This window comes from Lissotriton helveticus, chromosome 3_2 (assembly GCF_964261635.1).
Source record: "Lissotriton helveticus chromosome 3_2, aLisHel1.1, whole genome shotgun sequence".
In the NCBI taxonomy this organism is placed as follows: Eukaryota; Metazoa; Chordata; class Amphibia; order Caudata; family Salamandridae; genus Lissotriton; species Lissotriton helveticus.
In genome coordinates this window covers 42,065,149-42,086,212 of record NC_136062.1, presented here as the reverse complement: position 1 = coordinate 42,086,212, position 21,064 = coordinate 42,065,149, and the positions used below count along the sequence as shown (strand labels likewise).

At 45.3% G+C, this 21,064-nt stretch overlaps 1 protein-coding gene across 6 annotated transcripts in view; it reads left to right on the top strand.

Annotated features, from left to right (window-relative positions):
* Nucleotides 1-21,064, top strand: part of GALK2 (galactokinase 2) — a 1,491,044-nt gene that overhangs the window by 215,077 nt on the left and 1,254,903 nt on the right. For 2 of the 6 annotated variants that reach the window (XM_078684788.1, XM_078684792.1), the window contains exon 2: nt 8,371-8,442. The exons of the other annotated variants lie outside the window; for them this stretch is intronic. In XM_078684788.1, the coding sequence (XP_078540914.1) occupies nt 8,371-8,442 (72 nt within the window). The remainder of the gene's footprint in view (nt 1-8,370; nt 8,443-21,064) is intronic. 6 annotated transcript variants of the gene reach the window in all.

The following is a 21,064-nucleotide window of genomic DNA, read 5'->3' as shown; positions in this document are numbered from 1 at the left end:
GTACGTGCATTCTTAGTTTCACCAGTTTTGTAGAGAAATAAGAGATGGGCGTGGTTCAATAAAAGATGTTATTTATTGATCAGTCTCTTTTCTCATACAAGAGAAATGAATCGCTATTATTGCAATACTTGTAGTTAAGTAAAGTGCATACAGTAGAGACAGAATAATAAAATAATACTGTAAAAGCATTGATATGGTTTCTGAGCCATATGATACTTTAAAATGGATAAAATAGATACATACATATATACATTTGACTAATCATACTCAACTGGTGCTTCTAACCACGCCTACCCCAGTGTACCTGACCTAAGCCTAATACGTGGGCGGGAGTAGATAAGTAGCAGTTTAAGTTAAGTTTGTTTTGCCAAGGGACTGATTCGAGAATTCTCTGCAAGGGGTTATTCAGTTCTGTACCTGAGATCTAGAATGATGAAGGGCTGGTATCTCTTATCCCAGGTCTAGATATTCCAGCTGCCTGCGAGGGCTGCTTGGAAGCGCCGGAGCTGGATTTCTCGGCAGGAGAAAGGCAGCGTCTCGTTCTCAGCGCGTCAGGAAGGCGGGGCAGCGTCTGTGGGCTTCGCTCTCTGCTGGGCTCCTCAGCACGTCTCGCTGCTCCGATCTCGTCACCACCGCATGTGTTTGCTTAAGGCAATGTCGGTAATATTTATACCTGAAAGGTGCCGAGATTGACGTAAGGATGGACATATATACGTCAATAAGGATGTCATATGAACGGGCTCGTTCGCACATTCTTTTGCTGAAGTTCTCGGTGAAATCAAAACAATGGCTATGGGAATTTCCCAGGTCGCTGTAGGTTTGATTTGTTTTGAGAACTCCGTATGCCTTATCAGGGGCTGGAGGAATATCGCTTGTCTAATTAGATGGCATGCGTTATGACCTAATCAGATAACGCGCTTCTGTGCCGTGGTGTGGCTTAATCAGATAACGGTTTTTGCACCGTTGGATGGCTGCTAGTTAATTATTAACCAAACCAGGGTCAGGAATAGGGGAATCGATACAGTACCTATAGGAATACATCACACCTGTTTGGGGCATCCCTGATGGTACTGTGTGGATTTCTGACCGTCTTTGTTTTGTTTCAGGGAAGGATGTTTCCAAACAAGACCAGTGATTTCTGAGGCGTACGCGCGAAGAAAGAGGAGGGACAACTGCCAACAGAGGACCTTATTGGATTGGATGGACACTGAGAAAGGACTATGTTTTGAGGGTGTCATGGACTTCTGGGAGTTATGGTTTATTGAAATTGTTGCTGGATTATCATTTTTCCTGTTTGGAAATAAAGATGTTGTGTGACTTTTTCTGGAAGCTGCTGTGAAAAAATGTGTTATTAAAGCGAAGAAGGAAATAGCATAATCCTCGCCTCCGTGTCCTTAATAGAATTGAAACTTACCGTCAGTAAGCTAGGCAAATTTCGATTTCATGTAACAAAATACCTTTCTGTAGGCTGTAGTACAGAATAACCATCTACCCACAAATGCCTATTGAATTTAACATTTGCTTTTCACTATCAATATGGCTGGCCACCTGTCTTTATCCAAACTTTTCATTCCAAACACACCAGGCCTATAACCTTTTATCTTTGGCTTTTCACCATAACCAACTCAGATCTTGTTGGCCATAAGCCTTCCTACAAGGTAAACATCAGATATACCATCATAAAAAATACTGTACTGAGTACAATTGTCAAAACAATATAAAATGCCCGTCTAATAGGGATTACCATGGTTTGTTCAGGTGGGTCACCAACACCAAAACATTTGTCTACTGTGGTAATCTGTGGGATTCCATGTAACAAAATACCTGCCTATAGGCCTTTGAACAGTGTAAGAACAATCCACCCTTAAAAGCCTATTGCCTTTAATATATGCTTCAGACAATAAATGAGTACGGCCAACTTGGTTTATCATAAGTTTCCGTTATAACAGTTCACACTTAAGGAATCTGACATCACTTTTTCCCAGTGAACCGATCAGGTTTCTAACCTTTAGCAATGGCTTGAACTATCTGCAATATAGGCCTACGGAAGAGCACAAGAGCTTAAATCCATCTGGCATACATTTCAAAAACTACAAATATGTACAAAATTACAGTTGGCAAAGCAACATACAACTCCCTTCTAGTAAGGCCTAACTAGAATCATCACAGCGAAATTCTACTCCCATGGCTTGTCAGAGTGGACAACCAAAACCATTGATTACTAGGGTAATATGTGAGATTACATGTAACCAAATATCGATCTGCAGCCTGTAACCTAATGTGATTCTAATTCTCCTGCATAGGCCTTTTGGTCTTGTTCGTCCCCCCCGTGTCTGCGGTTTAATCCTAAAAAACCAATAGGTAGGAGAGGGGGTTGCTGGGGTCTGAGATGTTCTGAGCTAGGCTCTTCACCAGGGTCCGAATCTACAATGGAAGTATTTGAAGAGTCTGAAAAGGTAATAATCTGATTATTCCTGTATCTGACCCAGTGCCTATTTCTAGGTGGGTGGTAGGGGTTATTGTAAAATGTGTCAAGTAGGCATGGGAAAGTAGTGTCCTTGTTGTAGTTTTTTATGTCTTTCTTTATTGTTTATTTTCTTGTTCTGTTCAAAGGTGTTAAATGTAGCAATAGTGTTGTTGATTTTATCGAGAAGACCCTTAGCGTCAGCGATGGTTGTGTCAGATATAATGATTTTTTCAAGCTCGGCTATACTCCACCGGGTCTAGTTCCTCGGGCCCACGTGTCCCACGCTGTACCTCTTCCCTTCCGTCCTCCCCTTGCCAGTTCACAGCACTTTGGGGTGAGAACTGGGTGCTTCACTCGTCCGTCACAAACTGCTCAGTTGCGGTAGTCGTCCCGCTTGCCTCCTGATCTAATCTCGTCCACACTGGATAGCCTGCCCCTCCGCATCCAGGTATAGCCCTGACTGATCGCCCTTGTCACCGTTGTCCTCCTTCCCTCCCAACACCGTCCTGACACCACTACCCCCTATGGCTTTCCAGGTCCTGCTTGCCTCCTGAATCCTCGTATCCTCACCTGAACCTTTGCTACCCACGGATTCAGGTATGGTCCTGACAATACCGTGCTCCTGCTTCTTCACCCTTCACTGCCTCACGCCGTCCTTTCATCCCTGCTCCTCCTTGCCTCTACAGGTCCCGGTATCACGCTACCTACTATCTCCAAACATTGACTTCCCCTGTCAGAACATACACAGGTATTCATTACCCTTGCCCCTGTTGCCTTACACCCCTAGTCGGTTTATTCTCGCCTCATAAAGCCACTGCTTGATTTCCCTCTCTCCCTTTTCCCACCAGTGGTCCCTCTTGGACCCCTCACTTTGCCGGTTGCTCACAGCCCTTCCCCGTTGACGTCTAGATTGTTACCATCTTAGGTAGTTTTTCACCCCTCACCTGCTCATCTATCATCTACTACTATCATTCACTTGTATTCAAGGCCTCAATTCTCAAATGTGTCCTTTTTTCCCCTCTTCCCTCTCTCCTCTCTGTACAGCACTATACTGGAATTAGTAACCTTTATCCTGATGAGGACCTGGAATTGAACAGGTCGAAACACTGTTGACTATTCAGCACAAACCGTGGCATTAATGTGGTCAATCAATTCGGTCCAAATCAAAAACTCTAGCTTGTATACATCTGCATTGTATCATTGACCACTTAATTCCTTGCTTTTCCTGTTTTTTGTGGTTCGCGCTGTTTTCTCAGCCCTGTGTCACTGTGCCGGTCATCGTCACTAGCACGTTCTGTGCACACCTGTGTGTTACGGTTACTTCGTGTAAAATTGTACTGTAGTGCTGATACAACTCTATACTTTATGAAACCTTTTCGCGGTCTCCCTTTCTTCTCCCCCTCCTTTAAGCGATTTATACAATCTTTGTAATTGTCCTTACTAATGATTACCGTTTGTTACATACTCCACCCAGTCTCACTTGGATTAACGGGTTCCCTCCTGTACTTTGAGCTTCTGGAGTGTGTACTTTGAGCTTCTGGAGTGTATACACTGTCGCATTGATCTGCACTGTGAAAAGAGGTGATAACAACAGGTAAGTTGGAGCCTCTTTATTATGGACCAGTCCTGTCAACTCCCAGGCAGCAACTGCCAGAGCCCCACATTCTATGTTCCACGCAGGGAACATGGATGAAATAGTATTCTATACTGAATACAAAAGAAGGACCTAACACACTGCTCAGGTTATTTGGTGGGCATGTCGGTTTCACGGTGACAGGCACATCTTCAATCCACGATTTCAAGTAAGAGTTATTTGGTTTTGCCTGCACATCGACGGTGACAGGCATACCTCTGACTCAAAGCAAACATCCGGAAGCTTCAACAGCTTCACATGCTATTGGTTTGTTTTGCCTGCACATGGTCACTATGACAGGCACACCTATTATTTAAAGCTTCCATTTTGCGATGGGCCACTTTTGATATCGCCTTGCACTTTCACACCTTAAAACCTTTGTTCTCCCGGGATGGCCACTTCACAGCAGTTCGAACCCACCTCAGTTTCTTCAGCTGCTGGGGAAGTCTAACATTAAGTTGCGTCTCTTTGTACTAGATTTTGAGAATTACCTTGTGGCCATAGATGCAGGTAGGTACTCATCAGAATGCAAGGTAGCAATTTTGTAGTTGCATGAGTTTAGCAGCACAGCAAGTATTCAAGAATCTTCCGTCTGTTCCGCCACTGCAAGGAAGTTCTGGTGACAGCTAGTCTTGGGACCGTTACAAGTTAGCGTTAGCGCACATGTGTAAGCAGTATGCATGGGAACAGAGTATTATGCTTTTTTTTTTTTAGTTTATCATTTTCAGACAAACAACAAAAAGGTCACAGTATCAGCTTAGAGCATTCTTTACATGGTATTCAGATGTATCAGATAAAAATTGCATACATTGATGTCCTCAGGTGCGGACTAGCTTAATTTTGCTCTTAATTGCACTGTTCTGCGATTTAACCCACCCTCTCCTTTCAGCATTTAGCCTGGACAGGGAATACCCACAGGTCACTGTAAAGTCCAAAATGAGGAAAAGGGATTAATGATGCACATGGTCCAATTACAGATCACCCATGCATAATGTTCCTGGCGTACACATACACAATCTACTGTACAATACTTTGGATGATTCCTCCTGAATGACCATCGATGGAGCGTCCTGAGCATCTTCACTGTGTTCCGGAAGGTATGATATGAGTGGCCCCAAATATCTCTCGGGCGGGATGTAATCGGCAGTAGCTCTGCATAGGTTATTTGGTCTTTACTATAGATTAAGTCATGTAACCAGTCTTTGAATTTGGCCCACCTGCAAGCCACCCTCCGCTTGGCCAGTAGCAGGGCCACGCAGTGAACTTTCTGCACGCCTTAGGGATGTCCGCTGTGTATCCCAGTAGCGCAAGTAGGGCGGATAGTGGTAAGGGTAGTGTAATCATTTCAGCCAGCGCCTCCAACACCTCTCGCCAGTAAACTTGGACTTGGGCACAGGACCACGCCGAATGCAAGAAGTCAGCCCCTTCTTCATGGAAGCGCAAACATCGATCATCTTCCTGGAGTTTGTATTTACGCAGCAGTGTAGGTGTGTAGTAAGTTCTATGCAAAATTTAAAAGTGAATTATGCGCAGTCTGCTGCTAGCTGTGATTTCTGCGGTCTGTGCGCAGCAGTAACTCCATTGTACATCTGTTAAGGGGGATTCCAGGTCTCGATCCCAGGCACATCTTGTACCTGACTGCACCTGCGGCCTTTCCATCAGTGTCAACCGATAGATGCACGACACAGCTTGTGAGCGGCCAGGGATCTTTATTGTGGTGTGCAGGACCTCTACCGGGGTAGGCTCATATGTGAAACTCTGTGTATTAGCCCGTATTTCATGTTTGAGTCTTATGTATTGGAACACCTCCAAGGGGGTGATTCTGTCCTCTGTCAGTAGCTCTCCTCGGTCCTTTAACCTTCCCTTGTGATACAGATCGCCCCATATATGCAACACCCTCCTGCGCAGCAGGTCACGGCATACTGTTTCCTGTGTGACTGGGGCGTATGGAAGGTATGGCAATGGCACTAGTGGGGAATAGGGCAGGGCCTTCTCCGTTACCTCTGTCAAGCATTGCCAGGCGCAATTGGTGCAGGAGATAGTGTGGTGTGATACATTCTCGCCTGGGACTTGTTACCCCAGCAGGGACTCAAGTCGTGTAGGTGACCTATAGCCTTGCTCAATGGCCAACTGTGGCATGAAGGGCGGCGGGTGGAGCCAGTATATGGCGTAGTGGGCCTGGGCGCTGAGATAGCAGAGCTCCATGTCCGGAACTTCAAAGCCTCCCCTGGAGAATGGCTGCGTCATAAGTTTCCATCTCAATCGGGGTTGCCTCCTGCCACAGGCCAGCCTGATGATCAATGATCAAATCGTGTTAAAAAAATATTGCGCCCTAGGTGGTAGGGTATATTAAGAAATAAATAGAGTAGCTTGGGAAGGATGTTCATTTTCATCAAGGCCACTCTGCCTGACAAGGAGAGCGGGAGGGTGATCCATCATTCAATCCATGTGATCGTGTCAATTGCAGTCCCATAGTTAGATCTAATCGTCTCGTCAGGGTTCCTAGTTTTGACGGCTCCCAGGTATATGATTTCGTTTGCACACCTACTTAGCGGATCACCAGGGATAAATCTAGGAGTATTAGGGGTGAATGGTAAAATCTGCGACATGCTCCAATTCAGTTTTATCCCAGATAGATGGCCAAACCTAATAAACTCTCTCAAAATGGGGTTGAGACTAACGCTGGTGTCTCGTAGGTATAGGGTAATGTCTTCGGCATATAGCGATATAAGGATTTGACGGGATGGATAGATTATGTCGTATTCTCTGTGATGATGCTTAATTTTGGCTGCTAGGGGTTCAATGTCTAGGGAAATAGCAGCGGGGATAATGGGCATCCCTGATGAGTGCCTCTCTTAATGGAAATGGGGTCACAGTATAGCCCGTTATTCTGGACCACCGCTTCCGGTTTAGAATAAAGTAAATTAATCCAAGCTAAAAAGGGGCGCGGGAAACCAATTCTGCCCAGTATAGCCAACATGTAGTCCCATTTCAGGGAATCAAATGCCTTTGTGGCATCTAAAAAAATCCCAGCTGCCGCGCAGTCCGGGTCAACATCATAAAGGAGCGCACATATGGTGCGTTAATTGTGGGAGGTGGCTCTACCCGGGACAAAACCTGCCTGATCTGGTAGAACTAAACCCTTCATAAGCAGGGACAGTTGGGTAGTATCTTTGTATCACAGTTGGTTAAGGATAAAGGTCGGTAGGCCTCACATTTATCTGTAGTCTTTGAGCAGGGAGATGATTAGAGCTGGTCGCATGGAAAAGGGAGAAATCCCGAGTCTCGCGCCAACTCCAATACTTGTATGAGGATGGGAATCAATTGGTCACTTAAGCATTTATAAAACACGGCCAGTAGGCCATCAGGGCCTGGAGCCTTGCTTGAACCCATCCCCATGATTGCAGCTTGTATCTCGTCCTCCTCAATGTCGGCTGCCAAGAACTCCCTACGGGAGCCATTGATCCAGCCAAGGGCTGTGTCCTCGAAATATGCAGCTATATCTGGGGGAGGTTGGCCTGCCGTGTGGTAGAGTGCGGCATGATATTCAGTGAAAGTATGAAGTATTTTTCGGGAGTCTGTATGTCTCTGCCCCTCCTCATCCATGATTTCCAGGATTTCATTGGCAAACCTTGGGACCCTGCTAACCTCAACCAGCGCCCTGCCAGGGTGTTGACCCTCTCCATAATGTCAGGCAATGTGGTTTTTCGAACGAAATTTTGCTTCACGCTCGGCTTCTTCAGAGTATTCCACTAGGAGCTCTTTAAGTCGAGCGCGCGGCAAAGCATTAGAGGAGGACGCGATGCACGCCTCAGTGCTCTTTATGTCTAATTCTAGCCTGCGCCGCGTGCCTCTAATAGACCGCAGTACTCCCCCGCTCTTCTCTTACCATGTAGCTATTTCTAAATATTCAAGATGGTATGCCTGGTATATTCAATGCAGTTGTTTGACCTTTACGGAATCTGCTTATATACCAACCCATTCTACTTAGATATTTATATATGAGATTCCCTTCTATTTTAGACCTTGCACTAATAGGCAGTGAATATACCAGGCAATAATCTACAGTCATCCCAATCGTATATACTCACTGAGAAATATATAAGGCGTCTTGAACCTAGATTAAATTAAATATACAACAGATTATACCCATCTGCATGAAGTCCGATTCGTTATCTAGCTAAATTGTTATCTTATATTTGAGACTAATATGAGGTTCATTATCCTTAGTGTGATTATTCATCCGTCTCATGCTTCTAATTATCCGCAGATCCAGCCTTACGAGCAGACACTCTTTTGACGCGACAGCATACCATCTTGAATATTTAGAAATAGCTACATGGTAAGAGAATTTATCTCCTTGCAATTACAATATTTTAGAGATCTATAAGTTAACCATATAAACTCATATAATGTATGGTTAGCTTGAGGCCGAACAACCATGGGAACACGTTCATGTGGTCAACAGAACTAGTTATCGATGTAATGGAAATGTGATATTTGAAAAGGTATGTAAATAGTTGTATGTAAGAATATAATTTTTAAGTGTGTATATATATATATATATATATATATATATATATGTATTTCGCAAAAGAGGTGTTTTGTATGTCTCTCATTCACTATGTGAAGGTTAAGAGTATTGTAAATATTGTAAATATGATGTTGTAAACTGGCGACTTCTCCATGTGAAGATAATTATAAGTGCTCTGATAAATAGAACATTGTCTATATGATTGAATACCTTTGGTTGCAATTTATGAGTATGTCAGCACCCTAAATATATCATTTATACAGATATTATATATATTTTTTTAGTGCAATAGACGGCTACCTGATGAAGGCGTGTATGCCAAAACGCGCGTTGTAGACCTCTGCCGCACTGCCTGCATCAACTTTGCGTCTACCATCATGTATTTGTATATATCAATGTTGATTGATGAAATTTATTCTATGTAGTCACTATTATGTATCTTATATGCACAACTGAAACTCTGATCTATCAAATAAATTATGCGCATAAAAGATAAAATAAATAAATAAATTGTTTTGATAAAAAATGTTCATGTGTTCACTGATCACGTACTTTAGGGTGGTTTATCTCTCTCATTGCAATTATTTATACATTTAGAGGTATTCTAATCATCTAAATTTCTACTCATATCAGCTTCTAGCTATAATATTTTCTTACACTAGTTACATGCTGTCAGTGCACCTCGCCAGGAAGAGGGAGCCCGGGAGAACAGTGTCACAATAGCTGCTACAGGGCAGAGTCACTTGGCATAGTGTCTCAGCGATGGACGTTGAGCTCCATAGTTCTCGTGGCAGTGCACATCATAGTTGCATAAAAAAGGAACAGTCTTACCAGTTCGCCACGCTTCATGCAGGTCTTCAAAAAATCTTGAATATGCTGAGGACTGGTGAAGATATGCGTCCTCTCTCGGTGCTGAATCCACAGCCTCCCCAGATAGAGCATGGCATAGGGGATGCCAGCCTGCTGAAGCTTCTTTGCTGGAAGGAATTTCTTCCGCGCCTCCTGTACTGACATGGTGAAGTCCGGGTAAAGCATTCGCTCGACGTAGTCCTCCATGCGGCCAGTGGGCGTAGGTCCAGGACCCCTATGTTACGCAGGTTGTTTCTTCGCGAACGCGTTTCAAGGTTCTTCTTGGCCGCTATGACTTGAAGAAGTTTCTCCATGCCTTGCAGTTTGGCGCTAGTAGTATTAGGGGTGTCCTCGAGGGTGGATATTCATTGTTCGGCCTTGGAGATTCGGCCATCGTGTTTTTCCATTTTTTGCGCAAGGAAGTCAATGCGTAGGTTCATAGAGTCCATCTTGGATTGGATACAAGTCAGGCTTTGTCTTATCGTGAGGAGGATTGCCTTGAAGTCCTCATCCTGCGCTGAGGTAGAGGGAGGCGGGCCGTCTTCGCGCTGCATCTCCACATCGTTGACCGAGGTTTGTTTCCGCGCCGAGGACTTCAGTTTTGCTGGTTTGCCCTCGGTGCGGCCCATCATGTGCCTCTCCCCTGTAGGGTGCTCCACAGTTCACACTAAGTGCTCTGAACCAATCTTCGGCAGGGGCAGGGTGATGGCGGCGTTAGCAGGACCTTCTTTTTTCAATTCATCAGGGACCCAGCGATATCCAACTTGTTCCCCCTCCACATAAAGTAGTGGGCTCCCTCTTTGGGTCTGAGACACCCAGCTCACATCGCCAGTAGCTAATGGCACAACTCTCTACAGCATGAGATATAGGGGCCCAATGCAGACTTCCTGCAGTGTATGCCCACAACTCTGTCTGGAAACAGCAGTGTAAATGGGCTGGATTCGTCTTTTCAGCCACTGTGGACAGCACTGGCTCATGTCACAGCTCGCCTCCACATACACCAGCTGTTTTCAGTCTGGCAGCTCTCAGGGGCCATACATATGCCCTCCACTCACAGCGCCCAGCGCAGACACAAGGACCTCTGGAAAGGCCTGCGTCCTCTGCGTTGTCTGCACGTTCCCCGGCCTTCTCAGCGGCCTCCGTGGGGTCTGAAGCTGCACCTCAGCGCAAGGATCACTAACTTGCCACCGGAGTTGAAGCGGTCTAAGCCCGGAGCTGCAGCGCGGCAGTAGACAGTCTGTGCAGCCAAGGCATGTTTCTGGATCGCTCCTCAAGTTTCCACTGCACTCGGGCTTGGCTGCTAGGTGCTCACGTTAGTGCGACTCGCAGGGACTGGTACAGTTCACAGGAGCGCGACGGCAATAACGTGGGCCGCACCGGGCCCCATCCGCAATTTCCCTCTGCGGGTACCGGCCATTGGCTTCCACAGTAGGTACCGGCCCAGTACTCTTACTCTCAGTCCAGAGACAGCTAGCAGTCTAGGCCTCCCCCGCCAGTATGTAGTCACTGCCATCTTACAGTCCGCTGTATGGACATAGGCCGGAGTCAGGGAAGAGCCTCTACAGTTGCAGTAGTGCCTTAAAGGCTGTTTCAAAGCAGCTCTTTATCCCCTTGTTGTGTTTATGGACCGCATTCTTTGGGTTTGGAGCGTATAGCTGCCCTGTGTGCGCAGGATGTTGCAGGATAGTGTCTCCGAGCTGACAGAGCCTCCCTAGGTTGCGGCCATCTTGCCCTCCGGCTCTCTAGCGTCCCCAGTCTTAGCAGCTACTTGTGAGTTCGAAGCTCATACTTACATCTCCATTAGAGACCATTTTGTGTTTATGTGCTTTTCAAAATACATTCAGGAATCGCTTCTCAGTTGCATGAAAACTACGGTGGTGGAAGCAATTGACATTGTAAAAAGCATTGAACGTTAAATTGTTTCGAGCAAGGCGATTGATAGTGAGCACAATGTAAATGTTAAAAGAAGAGGAGGATCTCACTGATTCAGTTTCTACTGTGAATGCATACAAGGGTGGTAAACAACCTCTTAAGAAAGGGAATTTTAGTTGTTGTAGGTGTGGCTCTAAATCTCATCTTGGCAACAATTCCGACTATCCTGCTGTTGGGAGATGACAGGCAAACGATTCACTTATGTCCCTTCCGTCGACACCTCTGAATCAGTAAATGTGTGTACTGAGAAACTAGACAATGTCATACTTACCATTGAGTGTAATGCTGTTTTGGGAGTGAACAGAATCACAGGTTCATGGGGCACTACAATAATTAAGGGGGTTCAAATCCCAGTCATGGGTGATTCGGGTTCACCCATTACTATTTTGTATGAAATCTTGTTGCTTGATAAATGGGGTGACAAAGTCTAACTTGAGCAGTCTGATGCAAGTCCAAAGGCCTTTGGGGAATCAAAAAACATAGACATGTTGGGGTATTTTGTCTTCAGCCTTAAATGCTTGGGTAGACATGTTCTCACCAAAATATTTTGCAATTAAGGGGCGTTACATCATTGGTTGGCAGGATCTAGCGAAGATAGGCTTGTAACTGGTACTGGGTTCTTCAGAACTCAGTTGCTTTAGGTGACATTCCTGCTGGTTACTAAGTGCAGGACCTTCATGCAGTATGTGTGGAATCTACCTCACTTGCTTTGGAGGTTGTGACCCTTCTGAAACAGTTTCCAGAATTATTTTCGGACAAACTAGTGTTGGTCAAAGGCTTTGACTGTTGAATTCGCCTATAATCCGATGCTCAACCTATTGTCCATAAAGTACGTCCACTTCCATTAAGTGTGAGAAATGAGCTTTAGGCTGTTTTAGTGGGTTTATGTGCTGAGGGGATATTTGTGCCTTGCGACTCTTCGGAGTGAGATTCTCCCATTATGGCGGCAAGAAAGAAAACTGTGAAGGTTAGGGTTTGCGCTGACTTGTGCTCCTTGAATAAGAACATTTTAGTGGACTGTCTTCCCCTTCCCAAAATACAGGATTTGCTTGCCAAGTTTCGTGTATCAAAATGTTTTTCGATCTTCGATTTGCTCTCAGCCTAGCACCAGATGCATCTCACAGCTGACTCCGAAGAACTGACCACATTTGTTACCCTGTTTGGGATGTTCAATTACCTCCAATTGCCCTTAGGGCTAGTTTCTGCAGCTAGCGACTTCGAGAAACGAATCGATAAGCTTTTGGAAGACATCCCTGGGGACAGGCTTACCAAGATATTTTGGTCTTCCCTGAACATTGAGAGGCACATAATGTGCCTCTACTGAAGGTGTTGTCTTTGTTGGCCAAAGTGGGATGACAATACATAATGACAAGTGCAATTTTGGTACACAACGGTTAGAATATTTAGGGCAAATGATTTCAGCTGAGGGCATCAAACCCAAAATTTCCCTGATTAAATCTATTCAAGAAAGCAGCTTTTCCCAAAGACCGTGATGTGCTGCAATCTTTCCTGGGTTTAGTGTAATATTATTGCCGAATTTTCTTATTTTTCCTTTTTTCTTTTTATGGTTCTGCACAGGTGGTGAAACCTCTGCATGCTATGTTGAGGGAGGGAGCGAGGTTTGCATGGTCTGAGGAGCGGTCATTGGTTTTTGAGAAAGTTAAAGGTTTGATTGTTGGGGCTTCCGCACTACGTCATTTTAAGGACAATTCTAAATGTTTAGTTAATGTGGATGCAAATTTGACTGGATTGGGAGCTGTGCTAGGGCAGTGGGTGTCCGGCAAGTAACACACTGTAGCTTTTGTTCTAGATTGCTGAGATCTGCGGAACTCACTACAGTCCTATTGTGCGCGAAGCTCTGGCTTGCGCCTGGGCCATCAATAGTTTTAGAACTTATCTCTGGGGTCTTGAGTTTGAAGTCTCCGATCACAAACCTCTTATGCATTTCTTGGCCGGCAGTGGCTTAAGCAAAGCATCCGCTAGACTAGTACGCCTGTTATCAAGTTGCAGGAATATAATTTCAGCATCAAGCATTTGCCTGGAGGTAAAGAACTTCCGGGCAGATTGCCTGTCACGTATGGCAGTCTGAAGAGGATTCAGGTTAAATTGAGGACACCAAGTGCGTAGTGGCTGTGGTGGATGCTGTGGCGGAGTGTGCTTCTATCACAGAGCAAGCGTCGCAAAATGCTTATGTGATGGACTCTATGCTTAGCCAAGTCAAGAAATTTGTGGTGGAAGGATAGCCTGAAGGAAGGAAATTTTCTAGGGGAATTGATGCGCTGTGGCAGATGAATTATCTGACAAGTAAACTGATTAAGTAACGCTATTGGTGGCCCTCTTTGGAGTCACAAGTTAAGTATTTTCTGAATGCATGCAACAAATATCTGTTGTCTGATAAAAAATGGAAGGTTGTGGACACACCTCTTCATCCTGCTCCATTTCCAGAGGGACCGTGGAATAAACTTGGAATGGGTTTCTCAGGTCCATACGAAGTTCTACCTAGTAACATTAGGTATTTAAATTTGCTAATAGATTACCATTCCAATTGGTTGTATCACATGATTTGTGATGCCCCGAGCAAAACACAGTTTTAAAAAAAATATATATGTTATCCTCATTCGCTACCAATCTCACTTCACTTCGTACCCAAGATGCCTATACCATACTCAGCAAGCTGGGAAAAGGTAGGCAATTGGAGGTGGAGATCCGCCTACAGGTACCAGGACTTACTTGGGTGCTAATGAGGAAACCAACTGAGAACTCTTCCGCGAAGTTCCAAGAGCTAGGGGACCCTCGCCGTAGAACTTCCAGAGGGGAGACGGAGTAAACGACATAGCCCGAAGAGTGTTAAGGTAGCATAATCACAGGACTCAGAGAGAGAGAAAGAAAATAACTCAGTCAAACCATTTCTGAGCCCAATCTAAGTTGCAACTTGTCCCAAAATGCTAACTTCTTCTTACTACAAGATCTAGCTAGATCTAGCTTCGAATCCGCCACGACTGAGGTCAGCCAGTCTGAAAAGGAGGGAGGAGAGGATTCTGTCCATCTTTTGCAAATTTCTCTCCTGGCTAGCAGGATAGCATAAAAAAGCAGTGATCTAGGAGGACCCATAACTTTATCTGTAAAACTGAAGGTAATCTGGGGTAGGCTGATATGGATTGAACAACCCAAAGCACTTGCCAAAAAACTTCCAACTCAATCCCAAAAGATTTCCAAGTAGGGACATTCCTTGAACATGTGTGTGTCAGAAGCTGAAACCAGCCCACATTTCTTGCAGCACACTGGGGAGGGGTTTGGGAGTGCGGGGGCCGGCGGTAATTAATTTAGAAAGTTTTAATGGGGAGAAATAGGCCCCATGAATAGTAAACAAGTGGTTTCCTTTCAGCCATGCAGGTTTTACTACCTCATGTAAGATCTTGCACGAATTCTGCCATAAATGATCGCAATCTTGTGCAGGTAAGGAGCCCCCCCACAGCTCCTTGGCCAGCTTAAATTCGCCATCCACAGTTTTGATTATGGCTTGGTATCAAAAGGAGACCTCCTTCCTCCCAAGGGGCATGGCCACCAGCTGATGTTCTAGAAAGCAGCCACTCCCTACAGGGTTCTTATGATTTGATTTCGATTGGGCCCAGCTTTTCAACTGAAGGTATTTGCACCTTTAGAGGTCCGCTCTGACTTTATCTTTAAGTTATTCCCATGAGACCAGAGTACCGTCGGAGACCAGGTCCCCCCAAACCACCAACCCAGCCTCTCTCAAGGGTACTGCCAGCCTATCCTTCAAATATTCCGGGGCACCCGGAGAGTCCCAGAGGGGAGCCAGGCAAGAAAAGTAACTAAGTGCAGCCGATCTCCTGAGTTTCATCCAGGTTTTAGCAAATCCTTGAAGGATCCGGAACTCAGTTTTTGTCTCACAAGATGCATAAGTTTTTTTGAACTGAATGATGTTCATCATCTCAAAGTTACTTTCTACTCTCTGACCTCGAATGGTTTAATGGAGAGGGCAAACAGAACAGTAAAAGAAGGAATTCAGAGGACACTGTCATCTGGACTGGATGTTAAAGAGTTTGTGAAAAAGGAAATTGGGGGTTACAACATCGCACCGCATAGTACCACTGATGATACTCCCTTCGGGTTGTTGAGAGAGAGAGAGATGCATACTATTTTGTACCCCAAGAGGTTGCGACGTAAGAACACTTTAGGTGATGGTATACCAGGATGTGCTTCAGTGAATGCATGTGTACAACAGAGACAGCCTGACATGAAAGAATGTGTGGATGCAGGTAGGAGCTTTAACAACATGGATCTTCACATAGATGATTGGGTATTGGTAAAGAACCCAAGAAGGGTTATGAAAGTTTTGTCAAGATTTTCATCACCTATAAATGGTCACTAGAGTGAGCAAAGGGTCAGCTCTCCTTGGTGAAAAGGGGTGGTGGAATAAGGGAAGCCTTGTTCGCCTCTCCGGTACGCAGGTGACCGCCCTTAGGAAGCTATCAGAGAAAGAAATATACTGATGGGATTGTTCTGGGTGGTTTACTCTTCAGGAAGTGTGGACACCTGTCCAGGGGAGGCTGGTGTTGTTGACATTGTTTGTACCATGGATCAAAGGGTTTGGTGTCGCGAAAGAAAGACACCTAGCAGGTTCAGTGACTGTGTTATTCTGATGATTTTGTACTCACTTCTGTACAGCTGTAGTTGATGTATTCATGCTTTTACTCCACTTTACAGGTACATTTGATAGTTAGTCTAGATTTTGCCATAAGTTTTTGTTTTGATTTACGTTATTTAGGTCTTACTGCAGTGTAATCCTTATGTATAAAAAATAAAATAAAAAGGGGGGGAAATGGTGTACCATTGAGCGTCCACATGAGGCGCTGTGTGGTATGCCCTCATGCACGGTATGCATGAAGACATCTTGTTTATGCTCAATGTGTATTCTAAGTTCTGGGGTGGAACGTGATCTGTGAGGTCGATTTGAACGTTTAGTCAGTTGCTGATGGCCCTCGCAGATGCCAGATGCTCCTGGTTGTGGATGTATTGTCCTTGAATAAACTTACTTGAACACTTATTTGGGTCCAGTCCTCATCATTACACAACCTTATTCCCAGACAAAATGGTTCTGAGGCCTAGGGCATAATTGTTTTCCAAAGTAGTTACGCAATTCCACGTTGGCAAATTCATTACCTTACTGGCATTCTATGCTCCACCTCACCTCTTTAATGACGAGGAGGGACTCCATCGCCTAGACCTCAAAAGAGCACTGAGCTTTTACACCTATCCTACCAGAGGACTCTGACGGGGCGATCAGTTCTTTGATGGGGGTTCACAGGAGTGAAGAAGGGAAATGTTGTGAAGAAAAGGACCATTCTCACTTGCTCACGCTCTTTGTTAGAAATGGGGGTCTCTGGTTGGCAGTGGCTGGCCACTGTCGAAGTAGGGACCCTTCTTAATAAGTCAGAGTAAGAGGACTACACCCTTTGATTACCCTGCTCAACCCTTTGGTAACGTAGCACGAGCAGACAGGCTTATCTCAGAGGCAGTGTGTGAAGCATTTATGACCATACACAGTAACACAGTGAAGAACACTACAAAGGGACACCACACAAGTAGTTATAAAAATAAGTTTCTTTGTATAGACTTATCACAAGACCCAAAACGACAAAAAGCCACAATACTGTAAAATGGAAATACTCTTAGAAGGCTGCAAAAATAGTTCAAAGTGTGAAAAAAGAGTTCAGTTCAAAGCAGTGGTCTCTGCGACCCTTTTACTCACAAAGTACCTGGATTGACTGTGCAAATAAGCAAAATGAAGCTGTAGCGTCGATTCTTTCCATGTGAGGCCGGTGATGCGTCAATTCCTTGCCGCGAGGGAGGAGACGATGTGCCGATCTGCTAATGCGAGGGAAGGTGATGCAATGAACTTCTGCACGCGAGGCCGGTGATGCGATGAATCCTTGCCACGAGGGAGGAGACGATGCGCCGATCTACTGATGCGTGTTGAGAGCAGGGATGCGATGCAAAGAAATGGCGCTATGCTCTGGAGCGACGCTCCTGGTGCGATGCAAGGGAAATGGTGGCTGTGATGCGTCCGTGCTGCGATGTCATGATGCGCCGATTGCTGGGATGCGACGCTCTTGATGCGATGATCTGGCGGTTACGAGCACTCAGCGGCAGTAGCGCGATTATTCTTGCTGGCGCTCTCAGCTGCAGCGGCCCGCAAATATGCGGTGCGATGATTTCAGGTTGCAAGCACTCTGTGGCAGCAGTGCGATTCCCAAAATGTCGCTTCCGGATGCAGCGACTCGCAAAGGTGCGTTAGCAGTGATTTGCAGATAGCGTTCTCTGCATTAGAACTAGAGGCCAAGGAATTCTCCACAGTAGCCTCACCTGCAAATAGAAGTCCTCGCTTGGAGGATTCAGAAGGCTGATGGTGAAGTCTAATGTGCCTGAGATTTCAACAGGAGGCAAGCTCAATTCAAGCCCTTGGCTGATTGCTTCAGGAAGATCTGTGAAAGTTCTCTCCAAGTCCTTTTCCCTCTTCTTCCATGTCCACTGGTAACCACTGCAGGCCAACCCCAGGAACAGCACACTGGCACAGGGGCAGTCCAACTCCTGCAGATTCCTTGGTTACATGGGGAGAGGTTTGTCTTGACATCCAGAAGTAATACAAATGGTAGGGGTTTCAGCACAGATGTTTATACCCAAAAGTCTTTTTTCTAAACAGTCACAAGTCACTGAACCCCGCCACAACCGTTTCTGCTCAGTCCTGGAACACTTTGTTTACAAAGCTGCATCCTTCCTTTCAGAAAGAGGGGGGTCTGCCATCAAACGCCCAGTGGGAGCTGGAGCCATCATTCACCTTGCCAGGTATAGCCCTGCCCAGATCAAAAGGGACACACCTCCCTTACTCCAAATGCAGATCTCTCTAATCAATCTAGGTCTGACTCTGCCTGCTCTGTCCCTCCAAAACCAGACAGCCAATACACAGAACAGCAGAGCACACTGGAAGGCTTGGGCATGAAAATACCTACTTTCTAAAAATGGTATTTTCAAACACAGAATGTTAAAACCAACTTCATTGAAAGATGTCAGGTATACTAAACTCGACTTTCTACCATGTTCCCTGAGTCAGTTAGGATTATAAGGTGTAATAATCAAACTGCCCATTCTGGCATATGGATAACAGGTAGCCTTGCAAGAGTGAAAAACGAAAATGGCTGTGATTCACTATTAGGACATGCTACACATACCAAGACATGTCCTACCTTTCACATACAATGCACCCTGCCATAGGGGTGACTCACATGATGCCAAGGGAATGTTTAAGGACTGGGAAGTGGGTTCGCTTCACAGTCAACATGGCCGTCCTGGACTGCACGCAGACTCTGCAATGGCAGGTCTGACGGACACTCTACAATCTGCTTCTGTGGATGGCACAATCAGCGCTGCAGGCCCACCAGCAGTATTTGCTCTACCAGCCCTGGGCACGCACAGTGCACTCTACCAGGGACTAACAAGTAAACCAAATGAGCCAATTCAGGGAATACCAATTCAAATAGTCAATTTACCATAGGGAGCATTCGCTTTGTGGCACAGGATGGCAGTGGCACGGCACCCAGAACGTCTAATACCAGCAAAAACAGAGGAGACCACAGCGAAAAATGGAAGGGAGACCCACACCAATGGTGCCAGGTCTTACACTCTTCATAAAGATTTGGTATGCACTGGCCAGTAAACTGCCCCAGAAAGGTTAAGCGCTCATCCCACCAGACCCAAGGCTGCTACTACTGTATTGGCACATGGAGTTCCAGTCCTGGACATGTGCCAATCATTGTTCCACATGTTCATGAAGCACTACTGTCCAGACAGCCAAGTTCGCTGAGGGGGGCATTTCTCCCACTCGGTCCTACAAGACCTTTTGGTTTGAGCTGATTGGTATCTGTTCAAAAGGTGACAAATCTTCAGTTAGAAGTCTATCAGAAGAACAAATGACCTAACTTTGGTAATGCTCTTTTTGGTGGAGACTTCGTGTACCTGCAGATTCCTCACTGACCATCTCGTCCTCACTGACTTTTAAATTGGTCTCTGGCACAAAAAATATTCCAAGTTAGGGAATCTACACACTGGTAGATGCACATTTGCTGTTGGGGCTCTGCATCTGTTGGTTTGGACTTCCTCAAAAGCAGCTGACGTTAGCACACTGGAATGGCACCTATATTGGCATCACATATCATTCCCAGAGCAGAGCGCCATCAGTGCATAGTCACATGGCCCACCTATCAGCACGCAGAAGTACTGCTCAAAAGATTCCAGAGCTCATCTGACACCTGGGGAAATATTTAAAAGGTGAGGAATCTATGGTTAGATAGAGTCTCTACCAGAAAGAGCATTACTGAAGGTAAGTAACATTTTCAATAGGTCCATCAGCCATCCTACCAGTTGCATGCTCCTTGCCCATTGAAAGAAAGAACAGAGCTAACCGTGAGATACAGTGTGTCTCGTTTACATTTTTTGGGTACTATTATTAGGCCTGGCCAGCCCTATGAGGATGTGAAGTCTAGTCAAATCTTTGGTTTTCTGTTAAAGAGGGGAGCTGGCAGCTTTTCAGCAGCCTTGGAGTTCATTTGAAGTTGTGAACCCGTTATTAGGGTTGAGAGCTGATCATAATGCTTCCTTTTCTCCACCTTAATCTGTTATGCTCACAAAGACCACAAATAATTAATTCCCCTCTTATTAGTTTGCTCCTCTTTTACAGTGTACAGGCATTAAGAAAAACATTGATTTACTGCTTGAATTTCTTCCACTGTTTTACCGTATTATCGCTACAGTTGACTGGGGCACAGGTGTATTTGCTTTTATTTATTTCATTAATCTTATTTAGTGCATACCTTGACTTAGGTTAATGGAAAGCTGAAGTTTTCAAAAGGTGGGCAAGGCGTTACCCTGCTTTCATGGCTGATCCTCCCTAAAAGTCCTCTTGACAATAGTCCCTTTACCTCCGGGAAAGCTCTTTAGTGGATCTGGTTGTTCCAGACTCGCTGTTCGACCTTCATTGTACTGATGGTTTCAAAGAGTTTTTGCATTCTACACTGCAGCCCAGTGATGTCACCATTTAACCCTTACCCTGTTGCGTTATGTAGTCCCAAAAAGGGGACACAATGGCACTCGAAAAAAAGAGGTCTTCAACTCAGCCTGATGACTTATGTCACTGACGTTCTGCTTTCTTGGTAATGTAAATTATATCACTTTAAATCTTTTATTAATGATTATTTATTAATCTTTCTGCTTAATAATCAGAGTCCAAGTGCATGGTTGGGTGGACCATGACAGTCATGATTGTTTAGTAGTGCATGTCCCTGCTTCCTCCCTCCAAACTTTAAATGTTGCAGCAAAAGACCGTAGCATTCAACAGGCAGTGACGAGAATAGCACTGCAAGCGACCCTAAGACAAAAAGCATGTAGAGAATTAGCAACATCAATACAAGCCTGCCTCGCAAGCAGAACTGATATAGCACATGCAGCAGAACATCAAGCCTACTGTGGAGCTCTCCTGACCACATCTGTCTCTCTAGGTTGGTCTGGGGGTGGAAGGTGGAGGGTTCTCTTTGGGCGCAGTTCTTCTGTGTCCTTTAGTGTGAGACAGCGTAGG